Below are 25,891 nucleotides of genomic sequence, written 5' to 3' on the forward strand. Positions count from 1 at the left end.
AATAAAATTTAAAAAAAAAAGCCTGACCAGGTGGTGGCACAGTGGATATAGCATCAAACTGGGATCCAGAGGTCCCATGTTTAAAACCTCATGGTCATGGGCTTGAGCTCAGGCTCACCAACTTGAGCACAGGGTTGCTAGCTTGATCGTGGGATCATAGACGTGACCCCATGATCACTGGCTTGAGCCCAAAGGTCGCTGGCTTAAAGCCCAAGGTCTCTAGCTTGATCAAGGGGTCACTTGCTCTACTGGAGCCCCCTGGTCAAGGCACATATGAGAAAGCAATCAATGGACAACTAAGGAGCCACAACAAAGAAGTAATGCTTCTCATCTCTCTCTTTCTGTGTGTCCCTATCTGTCCCTCTTTCTGACTCTCACTCTCTCTCTCTCTCTCTGTCTCTGTCAAAAAAAATTTTTTTTTAAACTGGTGAAGGGCAAAAATACAGTAGTATTTTATACTTCACTAATGGGAGGGGCTGTTAAATGATTTAGTAAATGTAATTCTCTTTGAAGAGTATCTTTGTATATTAAACTACCATTATTGCTATTCTTGTAATTATTTGAATACTCGTTTCCCTTCCTCACAATCATTCTAACACATTTACTTATTTTCTTCAAAGCTTTATCATTCCTTCAAATTCCCTTGTTTCTGTTTACTTGCTGATTTTCAGTCACTTCAGCCTGACAGGGAAATGCCGTGAAAACACATTTCTTGTCTCTGCCCGACTGCATCTCTGTCCATCAGAATGGCATCCTGCACAAAGCAACCACTCAGCACTACAGCTGCATGAAAGAATGCACAAATGAATGGAAACATCTCCTCTAGCACATTACCCTATCTCTAATATTCCCTGGCATAAGGAAACACCAAATATAATTCTAAATTTTAAAATGTGGGGAACTGTTGGCTATCTTAGACCTCATGGAATCTAGGAGATCTATGTTTCTAAATTTGGCTTATGAACTCCTCGTATTATTCAAACCAGATGACAAAAGAAAAACACAGTTACATTAGTTTGGAGGGCCAGTCATATAATAAATAAATTTTAAAAATCTAAAAGTAGAACTTAGCCAGTATATTGTAAAGCAATTCAATAGCTCCCAAAAGGAAACATGGAACACCAGTGCACAAACAGAAACCCTGGGCTACTGGAGGCTAGTCTAAAGAAAATCACCCAATCTTTGATTCACCCTTACAAGGAAAAGGGGGAAGTAGGCTTTAAAATAGAATGACTAAATAAATTGCAGTATTTTATACAATAGCATATTTTGCAATTCTCAGTAAAAGACTAAGTTATATCCTTATATTTATCTTCAGAAATATTTGTTAGTGCTTTTGAATAAAATATTCATAATAGCTAAGAAAAGATATTTTAGTACATTGAAAATTTACTCAAAATAATATTCATTTTCTTCATTGTGTATATACATGAGTGTGTTAGTGTGTGTGTCTTCATGTGTCAATAAAAAGAAAAGATATGAAAGAATGCACAAAAAAAGTAACAATGGTGGTCATCTTTAGGAAAGAGCAGAGAAGAACAGAGTGCTGGAGATAGTCTAAGGAGTCAGTAGCCTTATTTGTAATGTTGATTTTTTTTAAGGAAAATATTTTATGTTTTGTTTGATTGACAAGTTGGTTTAAATTAAAATGTAGAGCCCTGGCTGGTTGGCTCAGTGGTAGAGCGTCGACCTGGCATGCAGAAGTCCCGGGTTCGATTCCCGGCCAGGGCACACAGGAGAAGCGCCCATCTGCTTCTCCATCCCTCCCCCTCTCCTTCCTCTCTGTCTCTCTCTTCCCCTCCCGCAGCGAGGCTCCATTGGAGCAAAGATGGCCCGGGTGCTGGGGATGGCTCCTTGACCTCTGCCCCAGGCACTAGAGTGGCTCTGGTCATGACAGAGCGACGCCCCGGAGGGGCAGAGCATCGCCCCCTGGTGGGCAGAGCGTTGCCCCCTGGTGGGCGTGCCAGGTGGATCCCAGTCGGGCGCATGCAGGAGTCTGTCTGACTATCTCCATTTCCAGCTTCAGAAAAATACAAAAAAAATACAAAAAAAAAAAATTAAAATGTAGAAAAGAAAGGAACAAAAAAATGTTTCCATATAGGGGAAGTAGCCCTCAAATTCTGTTCAAACAGAAGATTTCTGTATGGTTAATACACTTGTAACACTTATTAATACTATTTTACTGAAATAAAGATAGTTTGGAATATACTATCCTGAATAAATGTAGGCTGTATTGAAATGAGTGTGGTTTACTTTTTCAAGTGCATAGAAACATCTGTTTATATGTTATCATATTTGGCAGCAGGCTGTTAGTAAAGTGACTGGTAAGTGTTTCTTTTCGACAATCTAAGACCCTTCAAAGGTCATCAGTGGTTTCAACATAAACCTCCTATTCATTTTTCTCCAGGCCCTTGAATTAACTTTGTCTAGAGACAAGTTTATTTTATTTTGGCTAAATATATTTATATATAAGTTTTATATTATATTTTTTGTTTTTTCTCTTTCTTTCTCTCTTTCTCCCCTCCCTCCCTCCCACCCTCCCTCCTTCCCTCTCTCCCTCCCTCCCTCCCTCCATTCCTTCCTTCCTTCCTTCCTTCCTTCCTTCCTTCCTTCCTTCCTTCCTTCCTTCCTTCCTTCCTTCCTTCCTTCCTTCCTTCCTTCCTTCCTTCCTTCCTTTCATTTTGTTATTTTCCGTAAGTGAGAAGCAGGGAGGCAGAGACAGACTCCCACATGCACCCAACCAGGATCCACCAGGAATGCCCACTAGGAGGTGATGCTCTGCCCATCTGGGGCATTGCTCCATTGCAACTGCCTTAGGCATTCTAGGCCTAAGGCAGAGGCCATGGAGCTGTCCTCAGTGCCTGGGCCAACTTTGCTCCATTGGAGCCTTGGTTGTGGAAGGGGAAGAAAGAGATAGAGAGAAAGGAAAGGGGGAAGTGTGGAGAAGCAGATGGGCGCTTCTTCTGTGTGCCCTGGCCAAGAATCGAACCCAGGACTTCCACACACTGGGCCGATGCTCTACCGCTGAGCCAACCAGCCAGGGCCAAATTTTTGTTTCTTTATGGTAATGAGAAGCAATGGCTGTTCAATATTTTTCAATTGAGGACAAAAATATTTGGAAAAGAGAAAATCAGGAACCAGCAGGTGTATCTCTGCTCTGTGATAGTAAATATACCACTTACTGCCCCTAAAAGCTGTGTTGTCTCTCTTTGAATTTAGTTGCAAGCACAGTTAGTTGCCCTGTTTCAAAAAACTCAGTCAACAGTGCTTTCACCATCCCAGTGCTCTCGAGACTGGTGTTTCTTTTTAGGTTTGACCCTTTCTTCTATCTCAAAGAGTTCCCATTTTTTATGGTGCTCACCAAGAGCCCCAAGAGGTGTCACTAGTTTCCTCAGCCAAGTTCCTCTTCCCTCGCTCCTCCGGAGTCCTTGCAATGGATGGCATGATCAGATTTTCCATTTTGAAACTTCTACCCCTTTTAAGCACCTTCCCCCCACCCAGAGCCACAAATTTAAAATGTTTCTCCTTTTCTGTGATACGTTTTGAAATCTGGTCTATCATTGCCCTGTTTCCTGTTATAAAATCCTAACTGACATGGTCATTTTCTCCCAGGGTTCTCATGGCCACCGGGACATTCTCTGTGGCCATCATCACATCCAATGGGGCAGTGATGCTCAGGGCTTTCCCTGCTGCTGTCAGACGCTCCAGTCCGACTCAAAGCAGGCATCTAGCTGGTGTGTGAATAACCGAAATCTGCTACTGAGTGCTAAGTATTTGAAATGTTTGTATCTTTTTTGTTTGTTTGTTTTTGTTGCCAGAAAGTCTCATAGTAATCACCATTAGTGGTTTCAGTTTTTGTTTCTGTTTTTAAACTCATCTAAATGTCATACCACCTTGGTGACCCAACTACATGTGAAAGTTTCTCTCAAACTGGAGACCAAATGGAAATATTTTTTAAAGACTGGCTGTTCTGTTGTTAAGAAAATAAAGATTTTTGTGTCTCTCCCAAGAGATAACCTATAAAAAAAATTCAAAGGTTCAAAATTCCCTGTAAAATATTTCTTTTGCTTAAAAATTAGTTTTGCTATGTTTTTGTAAAAAACAAGAAAAAAGCTGAAAGAGAAAATTGGGTTCACTGTTTCTATTTGCTTGTTCTTATTATTAATTCTTTTCAGAATTTAACGAGAGGCACTTGACACAGTACTGTGTAGTTGAAGGCGTATGCCATGTTGGTTTGTTACACTTGCAGGCTGCAAAGTAATTGCCACCATGGTGTTAGTTTCGGCTATTTCTTCTTCCCCCTGTGTGCACAGCCAGATTATACTTTCCAGTTGCCCTTGAGGTTAGGAGAAGCCATGCAACTGGGTTCTGCTGATGGAATGTAAGTGATGTGATAAGCACAATTTCAGGGCCATGCTCTATCAAACCTCCCCCCTGGGTAGTCTGTACTGTCTCTTCCATAGCCTCTGCCTACATTCAGAGGATCGCGGAACTAGATCTAAAAGATGACAGTAAAGCCACACAATGACAAGATGAATGGGGCAGCACGATTATTCTGCTAGCTAGCCCACTTCAGTCTGGCATCTACCTCCCCAGTGCACCCAGACTATACATACTGACTTGAAGCTATTAAATCCCTGTGATAGCCTGACCTGTGGTGGCGCAGTGGATAAAGCATCGACCTGGAGATGCTGAGGTTGCCGGTTCAAAACCCTGGGCTTACCTGGTCAAGGCACATATGGGAGTTGATGCTTCCTGCTCCTCCCCACCTTCTCTCTCTGTCTCTCTCTCCCCCTTTATTTCTCCTCTCTAAAATGAATAAATTGAAAACCTTAGAAAACAATGTTTATGTACCTTAATCAAGAATTCCTATACTCAGACTCACCCTAAAGCAGGGGTTGGGAATCTTTAAAAATAAAATAAAATAAATCCCGGTTATATTTTTTAATCCACCTCCTTCTGACCTCTGTTGTGTAGGTTCCATTGACCATACCTTTGTTCTATCAGATTCCTCCATCCTTGAATTCCATGGCATTATAGTTTGTCCTTTTCACCTTCCCTCTCAGAAAGTTCTCTCCCTTTATTAGTTCTTTTTTTGATGTGAATAGTCATGAATCTCCATCATCGTCATGCCCTACTAATCACTCAACATGCTCTTTCCAGGTATTTAATTTCATTTATATGTTTCTTAGCTAATGCTTAATAACCTATTTCAAAATATGGCTCCAGCTCCATTTGAAATTCCTGTTTTTAATAGCATGCTCTGTCTTCGTGCTATGCACTGGTAGTAGTGTACTTCTTACCCTTCCGTGGAGACGCCCCATTAATGCACACTTCTCTTTTTACACAAGGGTCTTTCTACCTCTATTATCAAGCTACTATTTTTATCTCAAAAAAGTCAGTCAGCACTGCTTCTCTGAAGCCTTTCCTATGCTCACCTCTTGGGTAGAATTGAGTATTTTCTCCTTTATGATCTGAGTGTAACTTTTACCTGTCTCCATTATCAACATGCACCACAATTACTCTCACATGTTTCTGCAACCACCAGGCTGGGAAATCTTCCAAGGCAGCTTTCTTAACTTCCTCATTTTTGTGTACCCTGTTTTTCAGGATAGCATCTGCCCCATAACAAGCATCCAGTGAAGGGGAATTAAAAATTATGAAGTGAAACTAGAGCTTACTAAAATTCTCTTTTAGTACATGCCAACATTTGGAAGGATTACTTTTCCTGGGCTACACTCAAGCAATATATAAACAACTCACCCAGCTTATAGTCCTTTGTCTACAGTGCCAAGACAGAATTTGTGTTAGCTTGAAATGATGTGCCTTGCTTGGTGGCTGTGGTTGATACAGTGGCGTTTTGCCTTCCAGTCTGGAGTGTATGTTTCTGTTGGATAATTGGGTTTCCAACATGTTTGAGTGCTGAAGGGTGAGAAACAATATAGAGGAATACATTTGAACCACTTATATTATCTTCCTGGGGAAAATTATTATGGATACATGGCCAAATTCTATTTTTATAGGTCTCTTATTTCACTTGGAAATCAAAGGCTGCTATATTGATATATTCCAACTATAGTAACCAAAACAAGCACACAAAACAATCCCCCAAAATAAAACAAAAAAATACCCACTCAAAACAGTACTTTATACAATAAAAAGAAAAGTATTTATACATCTCACAGTAGAGAGAACAGGTCTGGAGAGCTCTATCTAGAGACTTGCCAAGAGGAAATGAGGACTGCCAGTTGGCAATTGAATGAAGACTATTAAAGGCAGAGACATTTGAGTTTATCCCCACACCCCACCACCAACCTCCTTGGCTTTAAGATTGGTCAAACTTGAGCTTGAGTCCCATGCTTTCTTTATAAAGTGACGAAACACAGCAAGAATGAACGGTGAAGGGAATTTCCAGGGAAAAAAAGACAGTGATAGTAACTCATTTTTTTACTCAGTAGGTTAGTTTTGGCTAGGTGAAAGTGTACCACAATAGAGAATAACAACAGCTTTATCAACCAACAATTTTAGACAAGGCTGATATTAAACATGCCAGGAGGGGACTGACTCAAATGTCTATCCCCTTTCATGAAGTCTTTCTTGTTTCTCCCTACTCAGAATCAAATTTTCCTTTTCTTGAGACCAGCTGTGTTTGGATTCTGCACCTCTGTTGGTATTTACTAGTGTGTCTCATTTTGCCATATCACCTAACCACTTTGCAAACTCTTTGATTTCAGGAGCAGTATGTATTTTCTATCTTGATATGATCAGTAGCAGCTAGAATGGTGTCTGTTCAACAAGCATTCAGAGAACTTACATTAATAACTAGTTCTTTTTTGTAGGTCAGAATGAAGCCTAGAGAAAAAATTACTGTCACTTCTTCTATACTCAAATTGCCTAGCCGGAATATTTCCAAATATTTATCATAAACACCTTCTTGTGTGGAATGAAATTTCCATCAGGTTTCTGCTGGAATTCAACAAACATATACTGAATACCTAGTGAAAATGAAGAATTTAAAGAGACTAGCATTTGGAGTTGACTCTGCAGATTTGGAGATTCAACTCTGACAAGAATAAAATTTCTTTGGCATGTATCTCTGACTGCTTAACAAGGATGAAGAGCCGTCCCTTGCTTAGTTATATCTGTCTGGGTCCCAGGGAAATTCAGAGGAAAAAATGAATTCTTGGAAGATCAAGTTTCAAAGTCCAGGCTAAGATTCCCTATAGAGGCAACCACTGTGTGTGCATCCTTGTACCTTCCGGTTTATTCAAACTTTGAGTAGAAACAGAAAGCTGGTTTATTATCACAGAACATGGGTGATAATGACTTTGGAATCAATACTTGCTGAATCTTTCTCCTTTTTCTCCTTAAACATACAAATGCTGCTCGATCAAAGGCAGGACTGTTACAAAGGAATTGATTTCCCATTTTCAAGAGCACATGGATTAACTTGCAGCCAATTGGGTTAGCTACCTTAAACCCTTTTCTAGAAGGAAGAGGACTATAAATAAACAAATAAGGAGGGGGGGTGTTTTCCTGCCTTTATGAGAATGGATTTCTGGGCTCCACCTTCTGGAGAAATTGATGCAGTGTGTTCTATTGCTAGCCCCACATTGTAAATAACCTTGTAACTTTGGCCATTCTGGTAACATGCACTTAAAAATAAATCAGATGGGGCTCTAGGCCAAGATCAATTTGTAAGTGGATACTTGCTGTGGCTTTGCACTGTGCTGTCATAGGCCTGTGCAGCCCAAACTGTATCCTTATTGAGGCCATAAAAGAATAGAAATGTGTGTTTGCAAATTATTGTCTGAGTATTCTTTCTGTTGCTATTTCATGCATGGCTTACTTGGGGGTATCAATAAAGTGGGTTAGCAAAATATGATTGATGGCAGAAAAATAATTTGGGAGATTTTTTTTTTAATTGCAATGCAACTATTACAGACACTCAACTATACTCATTCTTAACTGCAGACTCTGCCATTAGTTTTTTTGCTCTTCTGAGTCCCAGTTTCTATTCGTTGTTCTGAAAAGGGCAAGGGTTTTTATTAGTGGGTGGGGTAAGCTCTTTGAAACACTGTCATGCTCTTCAGAATTTAAGGGAAATCAAAGTAAACTAGGCACTCACAGTGCAGGAAAGAAACAAAAATTCCAAAAGATCTGGTGTGGAAATTGATTGCAAAAAAGAAAAAAAATGTTCTCGATTTTTCATCATCCCTATGCCCATTGCTTTGGCATTGCAAACTTCACAACCCCTTTTACATCCCATTCAGTTCCTGGATCTGGATCTTGCGCTTACTTTGGTCAATAGAATACAGCAAATAAAACCGGGAGTCAGTTACAAACCAGACCTCAACAGATTGTGGGGTCTAGGCTCTGTGCTCTTACAGAGCCCTCCACTGCCATATGAACGAAGGGCTGCTCTGCTGCAGTGTTCGAGATGATGAGAGGGATGTCCCAGCATCCCAGATAAGGCTATCTCAGCGGAACCTGTAGGCTGGTGAGGCCAGAAGAAAGCAAAACCACCTTGCGCTGCAATCTGGCCTCTGGCTTTGATGCCTGTTTCCTTGGACATCCTGCCGGTGAGTCACCTTCCCATACTTATCTGAACATTTTGTTACTTAGTCATTAATCACCCCCCCCCCCCCACTCATTTAACCACCAGGAGTAAGAAAAGATTTTGCCTTGGAGAAACTTCCTCATTAAGCAACCCCCTCACCCATCTTTCCACTTGAGCAAATCCCCTTTCCCTACCCCAAAATATCCCCTCAAAACTAACCTCCTATCTAGCCTTGCTCTCTAACCCTATAAAAGCTTAAATCCGCAGATACTTGAGGCTGACACCATTTTGGACTCAGCCCATCTGGCCACAGATGCATATATAAATTTCTTATAAAACTCATCAGGACTTGTACATCTCTCTTTTGGCAACCTAACAGAACCTAAAACAAGCCAACCTGAAAACATAAGAGAGCCCATCCGAAGATGAGCAGAGCTGCCTCAGCAACACAGCGGACAGCAGATGCCCAAGTGGTCCCAGCCTAGACCAGAGAAATATGTATATCAGCCAGCTGAGCCACACACCTCAAGAGTTAATCTGTAGAATCATGAGCTAATCAACTGGGGGTTGATTTAAGCTACTGAGTTTGGGGGTATTTTGTTAGGCAGAAATACCTAACAAAAATCTGTGCTGTAGTGAAAACAGAGGTAGTTTTTTAATTTGACCAGTTGGTGTTTCAAGTCCTGGCTGTAGTAACCAAATAGCTAACTTTGTAAAGGTTTAACCTAATCTTTTCATTTGTAAATTAGCAATGATGATGATAATAATGGCTACATTTGTATTCTACTTTTCTTTCTTCTTTCTTTCTTTTCTTTTCTTTCTTTCTTTCTTTCTTTCTTTTCTTTCTTTCTTTTCTTTCTTTCTTTCTTTCTTTCCTTTCTTTCCTTTTCCTTCCTTCCTTCCTTCCTTCCTTCCTTCCTTCCTTCCTTCCTTCCTTCCTTCCTTCCTTCCTTCCTTCCTTCCTTCCTTCTTTCTTTCTTTCTTTCTTTCTTTCTTTCTTTCTTTCTTTCTTTCTTTCTTTCTATCTTTCTTATTTCTTTCTTTTGGAGGGGTAAGGGAAAGGAGGGGAGACAGAGAGACAGACTTTTTCATGTACCCCACTGGGATCCACTAGGTTACCCCCATCTGGGGCTGATGCTCTGCCCATCTGGGGCCATGCTCACATCCGAGCTATATTTAACACTTGAGGCAGAGACTCAAGAGAGCCATCTTCAGTGCCCAGGCCAATGCACTCCAATTAATCAAAGGGGGAGGGGAAGGGGAGGAGAAGCAGATGGTCACCTCTCCTGTGTGCCCTAACCAGGTATTGAACCTGGGACTTCCACACGCCGGGTCAATGCTCTACCACTGAGCAAACCTGCCAGGGCCTGTATTATTTCTAAGTAACAGAACTTATACATGCAAAGCATTTGACTCTAAGCAGATGGCAGCTATTACAACTAAAAAAAATAATTAGGGCTATGAAATAAGATAGAATGAAGAGAGAGAAGCAAATAGGAGAGAGGAAAGAGAAAAATGAGAGAGAAAGATGAAAGAGATTGGGATTCTATGGAGCTCAGAAGGTTAGGGTTCCAAGACTGCCTTTGGCTGTTTCCTCAGACAGATCCTGTTGTGGCTGTCTGTGTGCATATCAAATATTATTGAATTAATAAGCATATCAAATATATTGAATTAATAATGACAAAAATACAGCTATTATTCTTTGAACCAAAAATATGGTTTAGGCACTCTGTAAAAGGTTTTCAGAAACAATTCCATTGAATCTTCACAATCTTCCTGTTAGGTATTTGTCATTGCTATCCCCATATTACAAATGAGAAATAAGGCTTAGAGGTTTAAAGCCTGCCCAACGCCACACAGCTAGTGAGGAACAGGGCCAAGAGATGAGTTCTGTGTGACCCTGGGCTCTTCAGCACCACGGAGGGTATTTTTTCCCCTAGAAAGGCTGAATTTAAAGGGTAATCTAAGTTTTACAAACCTATCATAATGGACCAAGAAAAAACTTGGCTCTAATCAACAGAGCTTTGTAAATCTTATATGTCTTGAGTGCACGTTAGGCTTCATAAATCAGACACATCCTTGAAAATGCATTAAGACAGTGGTTCTCAAAGTGCACCCTAGAAGATTTCCAGGTGTGTCCTATGGTATTCCAGAGAAATATGTACCTGTTGGACCAAAAAACCAAAAGGGTTTTTGGAGTTTAGATTTTTGGGGGACAGAGATGTGGGAAATTGGCTGTAAGCTGACAGTCTGCCCAACCCCCCACCTCACTTGCCTGATTATGTTGCAAAAGGCTGTTAAACTGTAGTGCTGGATTGTTTACACTACCCCCTCCATGTTCCTTGGAAAGATTTGAGGCAAGTTTCTTCTATCCTTTGTTTGGTGTAAAGTTAAGATAGTATGTATAGCGGGGGTTTTCTGTAAAGTTAAGATGATATGTATGGTGGGGGTTTTCTGCACTCAACACAATTAAGAGTAAAAGAAATTCTTCAATGTACTGATGAAAAAATGAGAGTTTGCCTTTCAAATATATGCCTAAACATTGAAGAAATTGCTAGGGCACATCAGGCTCAGTTTTCTCATAAACACAAGAATGCAAAAACCTAACACATTTGTGCTGGGACCAGCTGAATTTACTAAATCTTACTAAGAATGTATCTATCTATATATATAAAGATAACTTTTCTGTTGGTTTTTTATTTTTATCCCTCTTTTTTACAAATTCTAAAAAGTATAACTCAAAAAATGTAACATAAAAATGTTTTTTAATGTCAGAATAAATTTAATTTTTCATATTTTTTTCATTTAATTACCATAAAAGCATGCTTGGACTTAATATTTTTTCTTTTTTATTTGACTTAATTATTATAACATATTTCTCAGAAATTTGTATATAGTGCACCTATAATTATTTGTTGGATTATAAATCTGCCCCAAGTTCAAAAAGTTTGAGAACCACTGCATTAGGAAAATGCAAATTAAAGCGCAATGAGATATCACCTCACACCTGTCAGAATGGCAGTCACTGAAAAAACAACACATAACAAGTGCTGGCGAGGTTGTGGAGTAAAGGGAACCCTCCTGCACTGCTGGCAACTGCAGACTGGTGCAGCCACTGTGGAAAACAGTATGGAGATCCCTCAAAAAATTAAAAGTGGAACTGCCTTTTCATCCAGCTATCCCACTTATAGGAATATATCCTAAGAATAACAATCACTGATTTAAAAGAAGATATGCATCCCCATGTTTATTGCAGTATTGTTACAAATAGCCAAGATTTGGAAACAGCACTAGTGTCCATCAGTAGATGAGAGAATTAAAAAGCTCTGTTATATATACACAATGGAATACTACACAGCCATGAAAGAAGGACACCTTACCCTTTGTGACAACATGGATGGACCTGGAGTCTATTATGCTAAGCAAAATAAGCCAGGCAGAGAAAGAAAAGTATCATATGACCTCAATCATATGAGGGTCCAGTGAAAAATGCAAACTGAGGAACAAAAGAGAGTCAGAGAAGGGGTCAAAAGTCCGGAAAGAAAGCACTCAGAAAGAAAGGGGATAAGAGGAGGGAATCAAAGAAAGAAAAGACATTAGTGAAAATATATACACATAACACAGGGAGATAGAGGGCCGGATAGAGAATCATAGAGGGAAGGGGGATAGCAGTGGGTAAAAGGGGAATAGGGGGTCTCAAAGAGAACACAGGAGGGAGATATATTTGGGGGAACACTTGTAACTATGTAAACACAACAAATTAAAATCAATAAAAAAATTCAATACAGAAATATTGGCCTTAACTGACACACTGGACTTAAAGGATGTCATAGCTATTTAAAACTTTTTTGATCCCAAAACATCAGTTTCTACATTATTTTCCAGTATTCATAAGACATTCACAATGATACAGCATATGTTTGGTTACAAAACAAGTTACAACATATTCAGGGAGTTTATCATAATACGAAGCATATTAGTAGACAAAGGGCAGTGAAATTAGAGTTCAAATGCAAAGGAAAAGCAAGGAAGTTTCAAAAATGTTGAAATGAAGTAATATATTTCTGAAAATAACTGAATCTCAAAATAAATAATAGCAGAGATAAAAAGATAGACATAGGTAAAGAAAAATAATAAAATTGACATGTCAAAATTCCTTGAATAGAAAAAAGCAGTACTAAGAGGATGTGTTATATCATGACACTCTTATAGGAAAAAACAGAAGAGATCCCAAGTAAACACCTTAACATCACATCTTAAAAAGCTACAAAGAAAAAGAACAAAAACAATCCAAAATCAGCAAGAAAATAAATGATAAAACTTATAGAGTCAATGCAAATAAATCTGAAAACAGAAAATTATTGAAAAAATTAATACAACAAATAGCGGTTATTTGAAAATAAATCAATGAAATTTAGAAATGACTGGCTAAAGTCTCTAATAAAAAAAGACAAATGACTTCTGAAAAAGAATTCAAAATAAAAAAAAATATTACCACACAATCATAAATATACAAAGAATCAAAGCAGCATAATATGAAAATATTGATGCTACCAATTCAACAACCTTAAAAAACACTATCAATTTTTAGAACTATACAATCCACCTAGAATAATTCACATAGTAGAAACCTTAAATAAACCCATAAGCAAGGACTAAACAAAAACAACAATAAAAATACATCCAAAAAACCAAAATCCCAGATCAGATGACTACACTACTAAAATTTTCCAAACATTCAAACAGGATATGGCACCAACCCTTCTCAAAGTCTTATAAAATTTAGAGGAAGTATCAATACTTCCTGGCATATATAAGGATTCCTAAATCATCCAGATACAAAAACTTAACTAAAACAACACAACAATAAAATATAACAGATCAATACCTCTAGTAAATACAGAAGCATTGAAATAGAAGAAAATACTAAAGAACAAAACAGAACAACACATTCTAAATTATGTTACCGTATGATAGTCAAGTGAATTTTATTTGAAGAGCAAAAAGATGGTTCAACCTATGAAAATTGATTAATGAAATATACTGCATTTACAAAACAAAATTATGAAATTTTGTATATAGATACAGAGAAGGTCATTGATGAGATCCAACATGTATTTAAGATTAAAACACAAGGTAAATTAGGAACAAAAAATAATACCTGACATAATAAAAGTCATTTCTGAAACAATATTAAACAATTTTATACAAACTGGTACAAAAAAAGTATTTTTTAATTAAATAACAAAGAAGACATGATTTCCTTCTCTCTCCACTCATTTTTCAATATAATACTGAAACTCTAACTCAAGCCTGACCTGTGGTGGCGCAGTGGATAAAGCGTCGACCTGGAAATGCTGAGGTTGCCGGTTCGAAACCCTGGGCTTGCCTGGTCAAGGCACATATGGGAGTTGATGCTTCCAGCTCCTCCCCCCTTCTCTCTCTCCTCTCTCTCTTTCCTCTCTAAAATGAATAAATAAAAAATTAAAAATAAAATTAAAAAAAAAAAAAAAAGAAACTCTAACTCAAAACAATCCAAAAAAAAGAGGACAAAATTAAATCATAAAAAAAGCAATAATAATATTAGTTTATGTGGAAGACATTATCTAGTATATAGAAAATCTGAAAGACTTTTCTACAAAATGATTAGAAATAAAAATACCAATACAGGAAATTCACAAGTTAAAAAGTCATAAACAAATGTCTATAATTTTTCATTTTCTAGTAAATAGACTTTGGAAAATAAATACACACAAACACAAAGTCACACGCACATACACAAACACAGAAATTTATTTTATAACTGAAGCAAATAAAACTTGCTTTGAAATGAAGTGAACAAAAAATATGAAGGACTTACATATTGAAAACTACAAAACGTTATTAAATATATTGAAAAATACTCAATGAAATAAAGCATTCAATGACTATGAATTAAAAGAGTGAACATAGATAAAATGGTTTTATTACATAAAGCTATATACAAATTAAATGCAAAATGTATTACAATTTTAATGTAATATTTTAAAGAAATAGGAAACAACACCAGATTTCATAAATCCATAAAATCCCTGATAACCAAAGTGATGCAGAGGAAAAAGAACAAAGCCTGGAGAATAACACTGCCTGACTACAAATTAATCTATACAACCACAATAATAGAATATATATGGTATTCACAGAACAACAGATACACCGAACAACGGAACAATACCGAGATCGGAGAAATAAGACCATAAACAAATCATCTTTGATAAAGGAGCCAAAAACACCCAATGGACAAAAGAAAGCCTCTTCAGTAAATGGTGCTGGAAGAATTGGAAAGCCATATGCAAAAAAATAAATAAATAAATAAATGAAAATTAACAACAGTTTGCCACAATGCACAAGAATTTTTTCCAAAATGCAACAAAGACCTATATGAAATCAAAATAAATAAATCGCATTGAAGAAAACATCATTACTAAGCTAATGGACTTTAGTATACAAAAACATTTATAAATTTTACCACAAAAAGATGAAAATTAGAGGCTAAAATAAATGAGTGAGGTGATATCAAAACAATAAGCTTCTGCACAGAAAAGAAAATTAGGCAGACAAAAAATGGGAGATGATACTTGAAAACAACACCTTTAATAAGGGGATAATATCCAAACTAAAAAATGAAATCACAGAGCCCAGCAACAAACACACAAACTGTCATATTTATAATTGGGATGGAGGCTTGAACAGACACTACTTTCAGAAGGATATAAAAACATCCAACAGATATACAGTATTACCTTGAGATACAAACAGACCAACATACTAATTTTTTTTTTTTAAGATACGAGCTGTGACTCGGTCTGTATTTTTGTTCGAGATCTGAGCAAAATTCCGAGATATGAGTCGTGATTCGGGAAGCTGCCACTAGTTGGCGCATTGGCGCACGGGTCCAGTATCGGCAGTTTGATATACGAGTTGACTGCCTTATGAGCTCAGTTACAGAACGAATTAAATTCATATCTTAAGGTACTACTATATAATAAGATTCTCATCTCCACTAGCTATTTGAGAAATGCAGATCAAATCTAGACTGACGTCTCTCCTCACATCCGTTAGATTGCTTAATATCAAGCAGAAGGATGATTAGAAGTGTTGGTGATGCTGTGGAGAAGGAACCTTCATTCACTGCTCATGGGATTGAATATTAGCAGAACCATCATTGAAAAAAATGATGGCTCCTTAACATTTTGAGACTAGAACTCCCATATGGCACAGAAATCGTTCTACTCAGTATCTAAACCCAAAACTCAAGCATTGGGAAGTACAGATACAAGTACCACTTTCTTCATCACAGCACTGCCTATTTACATTGTTCAAGACATGGAAACAAAAAATGTGTCTCAAAAGAGTTTTGGGAAATAAATGAAGTTCTGCTTTTTGTATACAATAAATTATTCCCATGTTGTAAGTAATAATGATATAGTACTACTTATGACAACGTGGGTGTAAAAAGAGCAATTTTAACTGACTAAAATATGTAAATAAGTTAAAAACCTATGATTCCACACAAAGGTAAAATATAACACTGAGATTCACAGATAATAGATAAAATTGAAGTGGTTACTACTCTGATGAGTCACTGGGAAAAAAGTGGTTACTACTCTGATGAGTCACTTGGGACAAGTTTTAGTAAGTGCACTAAAAAAAATTAATAAAAGGTGATGCAAAATAATTGGACATTGAGAGAAAAGGAATACAATATTTTCAAACATTCAAAGGATATAGAATTGGAAAGCTAAAACATTTGTACACCTATTGGTTACTGTCATTGTTGTAAGTATAAATTAATTTTCATTTTTTTATTCAATGTGAGATGGAGAGGCATAGACTAACTAAGGCATGTGCCCGATCAGGCAGTGATATTTCTTGCAAAACCCATAGCAGGTAATGCTCTGACAATCTGAGGCTTTATGTTGTTGCTCAACACCCACACTATTGTAAAAGTCAGAGGCCAAATCCATGGGAAAAAAATATACAAGAGAGAGAAGCAAGATGGAGAAGGTTTGAGAAGCCCATGGGCACCTCTCCTGTGTGTCCTGATCAAAAATTTTACTCAGAACATCCACATAGTGAGTGGATATTCTAACACTGAGCCAATTGGATGGGTCCTAATATTCAAAATAAAATTTTAAGAAAATCTCTGGCATTTCTGTACATCAAAGAAGACCCTTTGATAACTAAAATAAAAAAAATTGGTTTACTTTAAAATGACGACAAAAATATAAAATGTTTGGAAATAAACCTGATATTTTTAAGATGGTAATATTACCGAAAGAAATGTGAAAATTTATTGCAATCAATATTTAAAACATAAATATATTTTTTACACAAATCCAACAGAAACAAAAGGTTAAGGTTGGATCTTATAAAATCCCAAAACACAAAGCAATAACAAAAAAGAAAAACTGTAAGAATCATACTACCTGATTTACAATTATACTTTAAAGCCATGATAATTGATGAACATGACTTTAAAAAATAGCAAAACAAACAAACAGACCAATTCAACAGAACGGAGAACCTGGAAATAAAACCACATGTATATGCACAATTAATTGTTGACTATGAAACCGAAACCCCAATGCTGCTGAAAAGTCACATTCAGAGTATGGCGCCTAATCAGATTTTGTTGATATTCATTTAAAGAGTTTTTAAATAAATCATAAATTTAATATAAGATATTAGATGAGCCCGGTTGGTATACTCAGTGTTAGAGCACTGATCAGACTTGTGGATTTCCCACATTAAATACCAGGTCTGGGAACAGGGGTAGTGTTTTTCTGTGTATCCAATTTTTTCCCTCTACTTCTCGCTCTCTTTCTTCCCCTACCATAGCCAGGACTCTGTAAGAGCAGGTTGGTCTTGAAGAAGCCTTCATCGCCTAACCTCAGGTGCTGAAACAACCCAGTTGAACTGCAAAGAAGCAATGGCTTCAGATATGCTGAATATCTACTGGTTTTAGGCTTCTGGTGATAATCCAGGCTCGGAGCTTGCACCAGTGTGTCTATCTACATCTTCCCTTCTGATTTAAAAAATAATAAAAAAAGTTTTTGAGACACTAAATTATGTAGAAAAGAACCAAGGGTCCGAAATTCATGAACTATGGGCAAAGAGAACTAGTTACAAATTTGACATGGAAAGCAAAAACAGTGCAGGCAAAAAGAAATGAATGGTACTATATCAAAATAAATAGTTTCTGCACTACTGTACGCCAAACAATTAGGCAGCCAAGTAAATGGGAGACAATATTTTCAAACTACAGCTTTAATAAGAAGTTCATATTCAAATATATCATGAGCTCACAAAGAGGAGCAACAAACTGGAAAAACAATTCAATTAAACAATGGGGAGGTTATGAATAGACTAAGACATATACATAACCAACAGATATATGCAAAGATGCCCATCCTCAAAGACCTTAAAAAGTGAAAGTCAAAACTTCATTGAGATATAAGACTGAAATCAGATCAAGACATGGCATATCAAGTTTTGAAGTGTCTGCTGAGGAAATGAATCCTCATTTGCTGCTAGTGGAAAGGCCAACTTGTACTGCCAGTATGTAAGATAGTACAGTTATTTTGCAAAAAATATAAGACTAGAGGCCCTGGCCGGTTGGCTCGGCGGTAGAGCGTCGGCCTGGCGTGCGGGGGACCGGGGTTCGATTCCCGGCCAGGGCACATAGGAGAAGCGCCCATTTGCTTCTCCACCCCCCCTCCTTCCTCTCTGTCTCTCTCTTCCCCTCCCGCAGCCGAGGCTCCATTGGAGCAAAGATGGCCCGGGCGCTGGGGATTGCTCCTTGGCCTCTGCCCCAGGCGCTAGAGTGGCTCTGGTCGTGGCAGAGCAACGCCCCCGGAGGGGCAGAGCATCGCCCCCTGGTGGGCAGAGCGTCGCCCGTGGTGGGCGTGCTGGGTGGATCCCGGTCGGGCGCATGCGGGAGTCTGTCTGACTGTCTCTCCCCATTTCCAGCTTCAGAAAAATACAAAAAAAAAAAATATATATATATATATATATATATATATATATATATATATATATATATATATATATATATATATATATAAGAGACTAGACATATCATGTTATTCAGCAATCTCTCAACTGGGCATTTAGCCCATTAACTTCAAAACAGTGGTACATAAAGACATATACATTCACATGTTTAATGCAGAGTTATTCAGACAGGCCAAGAGAAGGTATCTAGCAGAGTGTTCATCCATAGATGAACAGAGGAAACAGATGTGTTACATATATGCGGTAGAATACTACTCTGCTAGGAAAAATGATGAATTATTGGCATTTATGACAACATAGATGAAACTTGAGAACATTTCACTGAGAGAAATATGCAAATCAGCATAAGCTAAGAATGATATGATGTCACAAATAGGTTTGCTTAAAACCTATGTACATGTATTGATCGTCACACTTTCATTTAGTTTTAAGATAAAATATTTTAAAATGTATTTGTAATGAAGACAGTTTTTCTGATTTAATTCTTAGCACTTGAGCTGCACCATACTGAATGGTTATCATGTAACTAACAAAATGCAGAAGTAGATACCATGTATTTATCATTTCTATAATTCACAATATATTTCACTTAATATTAAAGTATTTGTTCCTTCCACTGACTCATCCTGGAGTATCTCAGTAATTACTTTAATGCTGTTGTTCAGGGCAGCTTTTAAAATTAGAGCCCTATTTAACACTAAAATGCTTCTTATGCAAGTACTTAGCCAGGCTTAATGCAACACCTTTTCCTCTTCCACTGTGAAGTCGTAGTTAACATGATCAATATTCTCCCTTTAGTGACTTTTTGTCCCTCACTTTGAAATGCATCAAAATTTAACTTTAGTCAGAGAATTGGACCTGACAATCAGATGAGTTTAAATCTCAATATGTGTTTATAAAAAGCCTAGCTACAGGCCCCACATTGGGCACTACCTTCTGATAAGCAGTCTTGGCAGGGCAAACCAGAGGGAGAAGGCTGGACTGCTTTGCTTGAAGCCAAGATCTGCATGATTGCACCAGGAACTAGCACAGGTTTCCTTTGACAGTTGAGCCAGAAGATTAACAAATTGGAGAAACAGTGGTGACACTCCAAGACACATACAAAAAAATATTACTTTGTATCTATAGAGGAAGTGGTGTCACTTTTTCAAAAATACCTACTAAAATATAAATACATTTCTCCACCACTCTCTGGAGTTGACTTGGCATTTGGGTTGATCTGAACAAGCTTGCACCCAAGCATTTGAAATAAATAAACTTTTAAAATACACCGGCCTTGTGTTTTCAGTTTGGGTATCTCCAGTGCTCACCCATAATCCCGAGTAAGAGAATAGCCTGTCAGCAATTTCATATGGGATTAGTCAGTCCACAGTTGCCTGCCTTTCATCGTCAGACCTAGTCATGATTATATTGACCTGCCTGTTGCCAAGAGAAACTGAAAGGGTGCTTTCCCATTCTCTAGTGGACAGGCCAGTCAAAGATTTAAACATACAAACACCTTCTATGTATATTCTTTCACCTTTGGCCAAATAATTTTTTTTCATTTTTGAAGAGTTATTTTAGCTCTAAACTGCTTACTAAAAGTACAAAAAAAATTTTTCTGTTTAATGACCAAAATCGTAAATTAAATTATAGTAAATACCTGACATTGAGATAAAACATCATTTTATTCCTAAACTGAAGATATCCTAAATTCAATAAACCCAGAATTGTGAACATGTATGTTTATTGTTCAGCAAGAGAGTTGCAGGCATGTTGCTATTCACCCACATACAGTTTAATTATAGCCATTCTGCTTCCTCTGGAAGTTCTATGATAAGTCAGTTATAGTAAGTGTTGTCTGTATAGAGAAAGTGCTTTCAGAGTTGACCTTGAAAGAGATGTAGCAGATGTATCAGCGAGCCTTGACGCTGGGATATTCTGGTTGCCTACTTCTTGCAGGGTATTAGAAGGACATCATTGATTGTTAACATTGGATATCAATTTATAAAGGTAGAAGGCAGAACCATCCCTTGCTGATGACTTCTCTGCTGTAAAGAAATCACTTGATTCTGAAAAATAGAACTTGTGGTTGTGGTTGTAATGAAATTCACAATGTGGGCAGGATCTTGCATGTAGACACTCAGAGACAGTCCAGGAAAACTAGTCAACTGATTTGAAATAACATATTCATCAGTTACTTTTTGTTCTGATGTTTGAAATAAACTGAGTGGTGGAGGACAGCTTCATGTCACCTCTGACTGAAGCTGTTGTCTTAGCAATTATCAGGCTAGTAGCAGGATTTATTATTAGAGGCATACTTAAGTTTGAGCAGTGTGAAAATACATTTTCAGAACTTGTTTCAGAAATAAAAACAGATTTATGATTATCCATAGGAACCACTGCTCCAAAGTGCTTCTGTTGGAAATCTAGAATTGAAGAAGATGATGGTGAAACATTTTAATCCCAATTCTTCTTTTTATTTGTACTAGAAGTTGGGGACATCCACGTTTAAAATTAGGGTTCTGATAATAGTGTAACTGAAACAAAAAATCAAAATTATTTACTGATATTTTAAAACAAGGGTCAAGATTCTAACAAACCTAGTATATTAGATATTAATTTACTTTTATCACTCAAAGTTAGTGTTAGTAAATAATACATGCATACTATTAATATAGTATAAATTAAAGTTACAGGCACTGACATTCAATTATGTTTCTCAAAAAATATTCTGCATTTAACAGTAAATTTAAATGCCACTTCAAATGAGTTCAGGAACTTTATTTAAACAAAGTTTATTGGTAAGTTAATTACTCAGTAGAAAAATTTCTTATTCCTTTAAAATTTTATGCTCATGTTTTTCTAATTTTAACAATTTATATTTAATAGAATTTCAAAGCTTGTTTTAGTTGTTTTATATATGAAATATTAGTATGCAAAATGAAATTTATCTATGCCCTATAAACATGTAATTAAAAATTTCTGAATACCTTGCTTAAAACAGAGACATTTTTTTCTTCCTCCAGAAACTCAGCTAAAGATGCAGATCTTGAAATATTTTTCCGTATTTTACGAAAGCCATAAAGGTTAAGTTGTCTCACCAAACTCTTCATATTCTTAGTTCCAAATATTTTGAAAGGGGCTTCTTTCTCCAAACATTCTTTCTTAAAGACTTCTTCATTAATCACTATAGAAGTTCCATTTTCATCCCACCAAATAGACTTAAATTGATCGCTTTGAACTATTTCCCACAGTTTTCTGGGAAATGTCATAGCAAGATACTCATTCTGTTCTTTTGGTTCAGAGGGACAAACTGTGTAACGTTGTCTTTTTATTAAGGGTCCATCACATAAAGCCTGAAAGGCACTTTTTTCAATCAAGGACCTCAAGAATAAATCAGAGTATACGTCATCACACAAATCAGTATTAATGGCGGTTTCCGAATCAGTACATGCATTTTGAGAAGAATCCTCTTGAGTTTTGGAAGAAACGTGTGCCATCTCACATCAATTCCTCTGTAGCTGCTGTTCAGATCTCACTATTTTGAATATGGCAGCTTTTAAGAACATTCATATCATCACAATGTTTGTCAATTTGAGAAGCTGTGACATCACATAAAGAACAGTTTCCTAGCAATAAGAAGTAACATTCATCTAGGGTTTTATTCTCACTCTAAGATGTTTCATCAGTTAAGTAATATATAGGCCAGATGCATTCAAAATAATCAAAAATAAGAGCTACAAATTCTCATAGGTATAGAAATTTTTTTAGGAATCTGAATAAATTGCCTCTTATTTTCTTATCTATTTATCATTTTTGGATCATTTTATTCTTATTTTTCCTTTATTTTTATTAATTTTAATTCATTGTGGTAACATGGACTCAAGTGTGTTACTCAATATAATTCCCTCATTTCCTATCCTCATATCCCCCATTATACACCTTTGCCCATTTTTTTCTCACTTTTTATTTTCTTCCCTATCATATTTCCAGATCTGTTATCTGTATCTATGTGTTGTATATATTTAATTTCACTAATCCCTTCACCTTCTTTGATCTAATCTTCTGAATTCACTTCCATCTGACAGCTGTTCTTCTGCTCTATATCACTGTGCTTCTACCTCTATTTCATTCCTCAGTTCACTTAGGTTTCTGGAAAGACCTGGACTACACCTCCCCCTTCTGATATAGAGAATGTGCCCTACCCATGGAGAGTACCTGGGCAGACCACACCTTCTGGTTCTCAGAGGTCATACCCACTGCATTCCTGTGGATTTACCATACAGAAAAAAAAAGGCCTGGATACAATTTCAACTGTGGACAATGAGCAATATATGCTCACTACACCCATTCTAATCACAGAAGTTCCCTGCTGGGACCAGCAATCAAACAGCAGGGAAATTAATACTTTTATGTGGCTTATCTTCTTAGGGAATATTGAAATCTGAGCAACCAGCAGAGGCTTAGGGATTAAGCCCTGGAGGAGGAGCCACATTCAATATACCAACCTCAGTGCCCTACTCCAACAAGCTTGCAAACTGCACACAGAAAATGTGGGAAGACAGAGAAATGCAATCCAAATGAATCAACAAGAGAAATCCCCAGAAAAAGAATTCAATGAGATGGAATTAACCAAATTACTGGATGCAGAGTTTAAAATAATGATTGTTAGGTTGCTTAAGGGTCTAGAGCTACAATAGATGGACATAATGAGCACCTAAATTAAAAAATAGCAAGCATCAAAAAGGAAATTAAAATAATTAAAAAGAATAAATCAGAAATGACCATTACAATATCAATAATGAAGACCACATTGGAAGGAATCAACAGCCAGCTGGATGAAGAAAAGGATCAAATCCACTGAATTTAATAGATACATTCAGAACATTTCACCACAAAGCAGCAGAATATACATTTTTTTCAAGTGCTCATGGTACATTCTCTAGGATAGACCACATATTAGGACACAAAACAAGTCTCAATAAATTTAAGAAGATTGAAATTATATCAAGCATCTTCTCTGATCACAACGGCATGAAACTAGAAATCAACTACAATAGAAAAACTACAATTTCAAACACTTGGATACTTAATAGCATGCTATTAAATAATGAATGGGTTAACAATGAGATCAAGGAAGAAATAAAAAAATCCCTTGAACCAAATAAAAATGCACATACAACAACTCAAAATGTATGGGACACAGCAAAAGCAGTCCTGAGAGGGAAGTTCATAGCATTACAAGCATGCCATAAGAAGCAAGAAAAAACTCAAATTAACAACTTAACCCTGCACCTAAAGAATTATATAAAGAGCAGCAAGTAAAGCCTAGACTAGAGGAAGTAGAAGGAAGGCAATAGTAAAGATCAGAGCAGAAATAAATGATATAGAGGCAACCCCCCCCCCCAAAAAAAAAACAACAAAAAACAATACAGAAGATCAATGGAACCAAGAGCTGGTACTTTAAAAAGGTAAACAAAATTGATGAACCTTTAACCAGACTCACCAAGAAAAAAAGGGAGAGGGCTCAAATAAATAAAATTAGAAATGAGTGTGGAAAAGTAACAACTGACACAGCAGAAATTCAAAGGATTGTAAGAAGATTCTATGAAGAACTGTATGCCAAAAAATTGGACAACCTAGATAAAATGGATAAATTCCTTAAAACATATAATCATTAAAAATTTAATCTGGAAGAATTAGAAAACCTAAACAGACTGAATTCAACAAAGGAGATTGAAACAGGTATCAGAAAAACTTCCAGCAAACAAAAGTCCTGAGCTTGATGGCTTCACAGGCAAATTTTACCAAATACTCAAAGAAGAACTAATTCTTATCCTTATTAAGCTTATTTCAAAAATTTCAGAGGAGGGAAAACTTCCAAACTCCTTTTATGAGGTGAATATAATCCTCATTCCAAAACTAGGCAAAGAAACTACAAAGAAAGAAAACTATAGGCCAATATCTCTGATGAAATTAGATGCTACAACTCTTAAAAAAATATTAGCAAATCTGATCCAGCAATACGTAAAAAAATCAAACATTATGATCAAGTGGGATTTATTCTGGGGAGGCAAGGCTGCTACAATATTTGCAAATCAGTCAACGTGATTCATCACATAAAAAAAGGAAGGATAAAAACCAAATGATAATGTCAATAGATGCAGAAAAGGCATTTGTTGAAATCCAGCACCCATTCATAATCAAAACCTTCAGCAACGTGGGAATACAGGGAACATACCTCAACATGTTAAAGGCCATCTATGACAAACCCACAGCCAACATCATACTCAATGGGCAAAAACTAAAAGCAATCCTTTTAAGAACAGGAATAAGGCAGGGGTGCCTCCTCTCACCACTCTTATACAACATAGTTCCAGAAGTCCTAGCTATAGCAATCAGGCAAGAAGAAGAAATAAAAGGCACCCAAATTGGAGAAAAAGAAGTAAACTATCATTATTTGCTGATGACTTGATACTGTACATAGAAAACCCTCAAGTCTCAGTCAAAAAACTACTAGACCTGATAAATGAATTAAGCAAGGCGGCAGGATATAAAATCAATATTCAGAAATTAGAGGCATTTATATACACCAACAAGGAACTGTCTGAAAGAGAAATTAAGTAAATAGTCCTTTTCACTATTACAACAACAACAAAAAAATAAAGTACCTAAGAGTAAATTCAACCAAGAAGGTTAAAGATCTGTGTTCAGAAAATTATAAAACATTGATAAAAGTAACCAAGGAAGATACAAACAAGTGGAAACATATACCGTGTTTATGGATAGGAAGAATAAACATCATTAAAATATCTATATTACCCAAAGCAATCTATAAATTCAATGTAATTCCTATTAAAATACCAATGTCATACTTCAAAGATATAGAAAAAATATTCCAAAAATTTATATAGAACCAAAAAAGAATACAAATAGCCTCAGCAATCTTAAAAAAAATAATATAAAGCATGAGGTATCACACTTTTTGATATCAAGTTACACTACAAGGCCATTGTACTCAAAACAGCATGGTACTGGCATAAGAAGAGGCATACAGATCAATGGAACAGAACAGAGAACCCAGAAATAAATCCACAACTTTATGGCCAATTGATATCACTGGGGAACAAAATTTTTGTTGCACCCACAAAAACACTGTTCTTACCTAATTCGAGTGTGCTGATCTTAAATCTGACATAATTTTTCTCAGTAAGCTAGAGTTGTTTTGCAATCCAAGATTTTAGGTTTTCATCTTATTGTAAAATTTTCAACATTTAGTTTAACATAATGAAG

General features: G+C 36.7%; 1 protein-coding gene across 1 annotated transcript; it reads right to left on the reverse strand.

Moving 5' to 3' along the window:
• Positions 1–20,788: 20,788 nt before the first annotated feature.
• LOC136384425 (heat shock transcription factor, Y-linked-like) lies at positions 20,789–22,098 on the reverse strand. The gene is given in 3 exon segments (XM_066354593.1): positions 20,789–21,057; positions 21,060–21,135; positions 21,589–22,098. Coding segments are annotated over 3 exon segments (855 nt in total).
• Positions 22,099–25,891: the final 3,793 nt, after the last annotated feature.

The sequence above is a fragment of the Saccopteryx leptura genome, chromosome 13, assembly GCF_036850995.1.
Source record: "Saccopteryx leptura isolate mSacLep1 chromosome 13, mSacLep1_pri_phased_curated, whole genome shotgun sequence".
In the NCBI taxonomy this organism is placed as follows: Eukaryota; Metazoa; Chordata; class Mammalia; order Chiroptera; family Emballonuridae; genus Saccopteryx; species Saccopteryx leptura.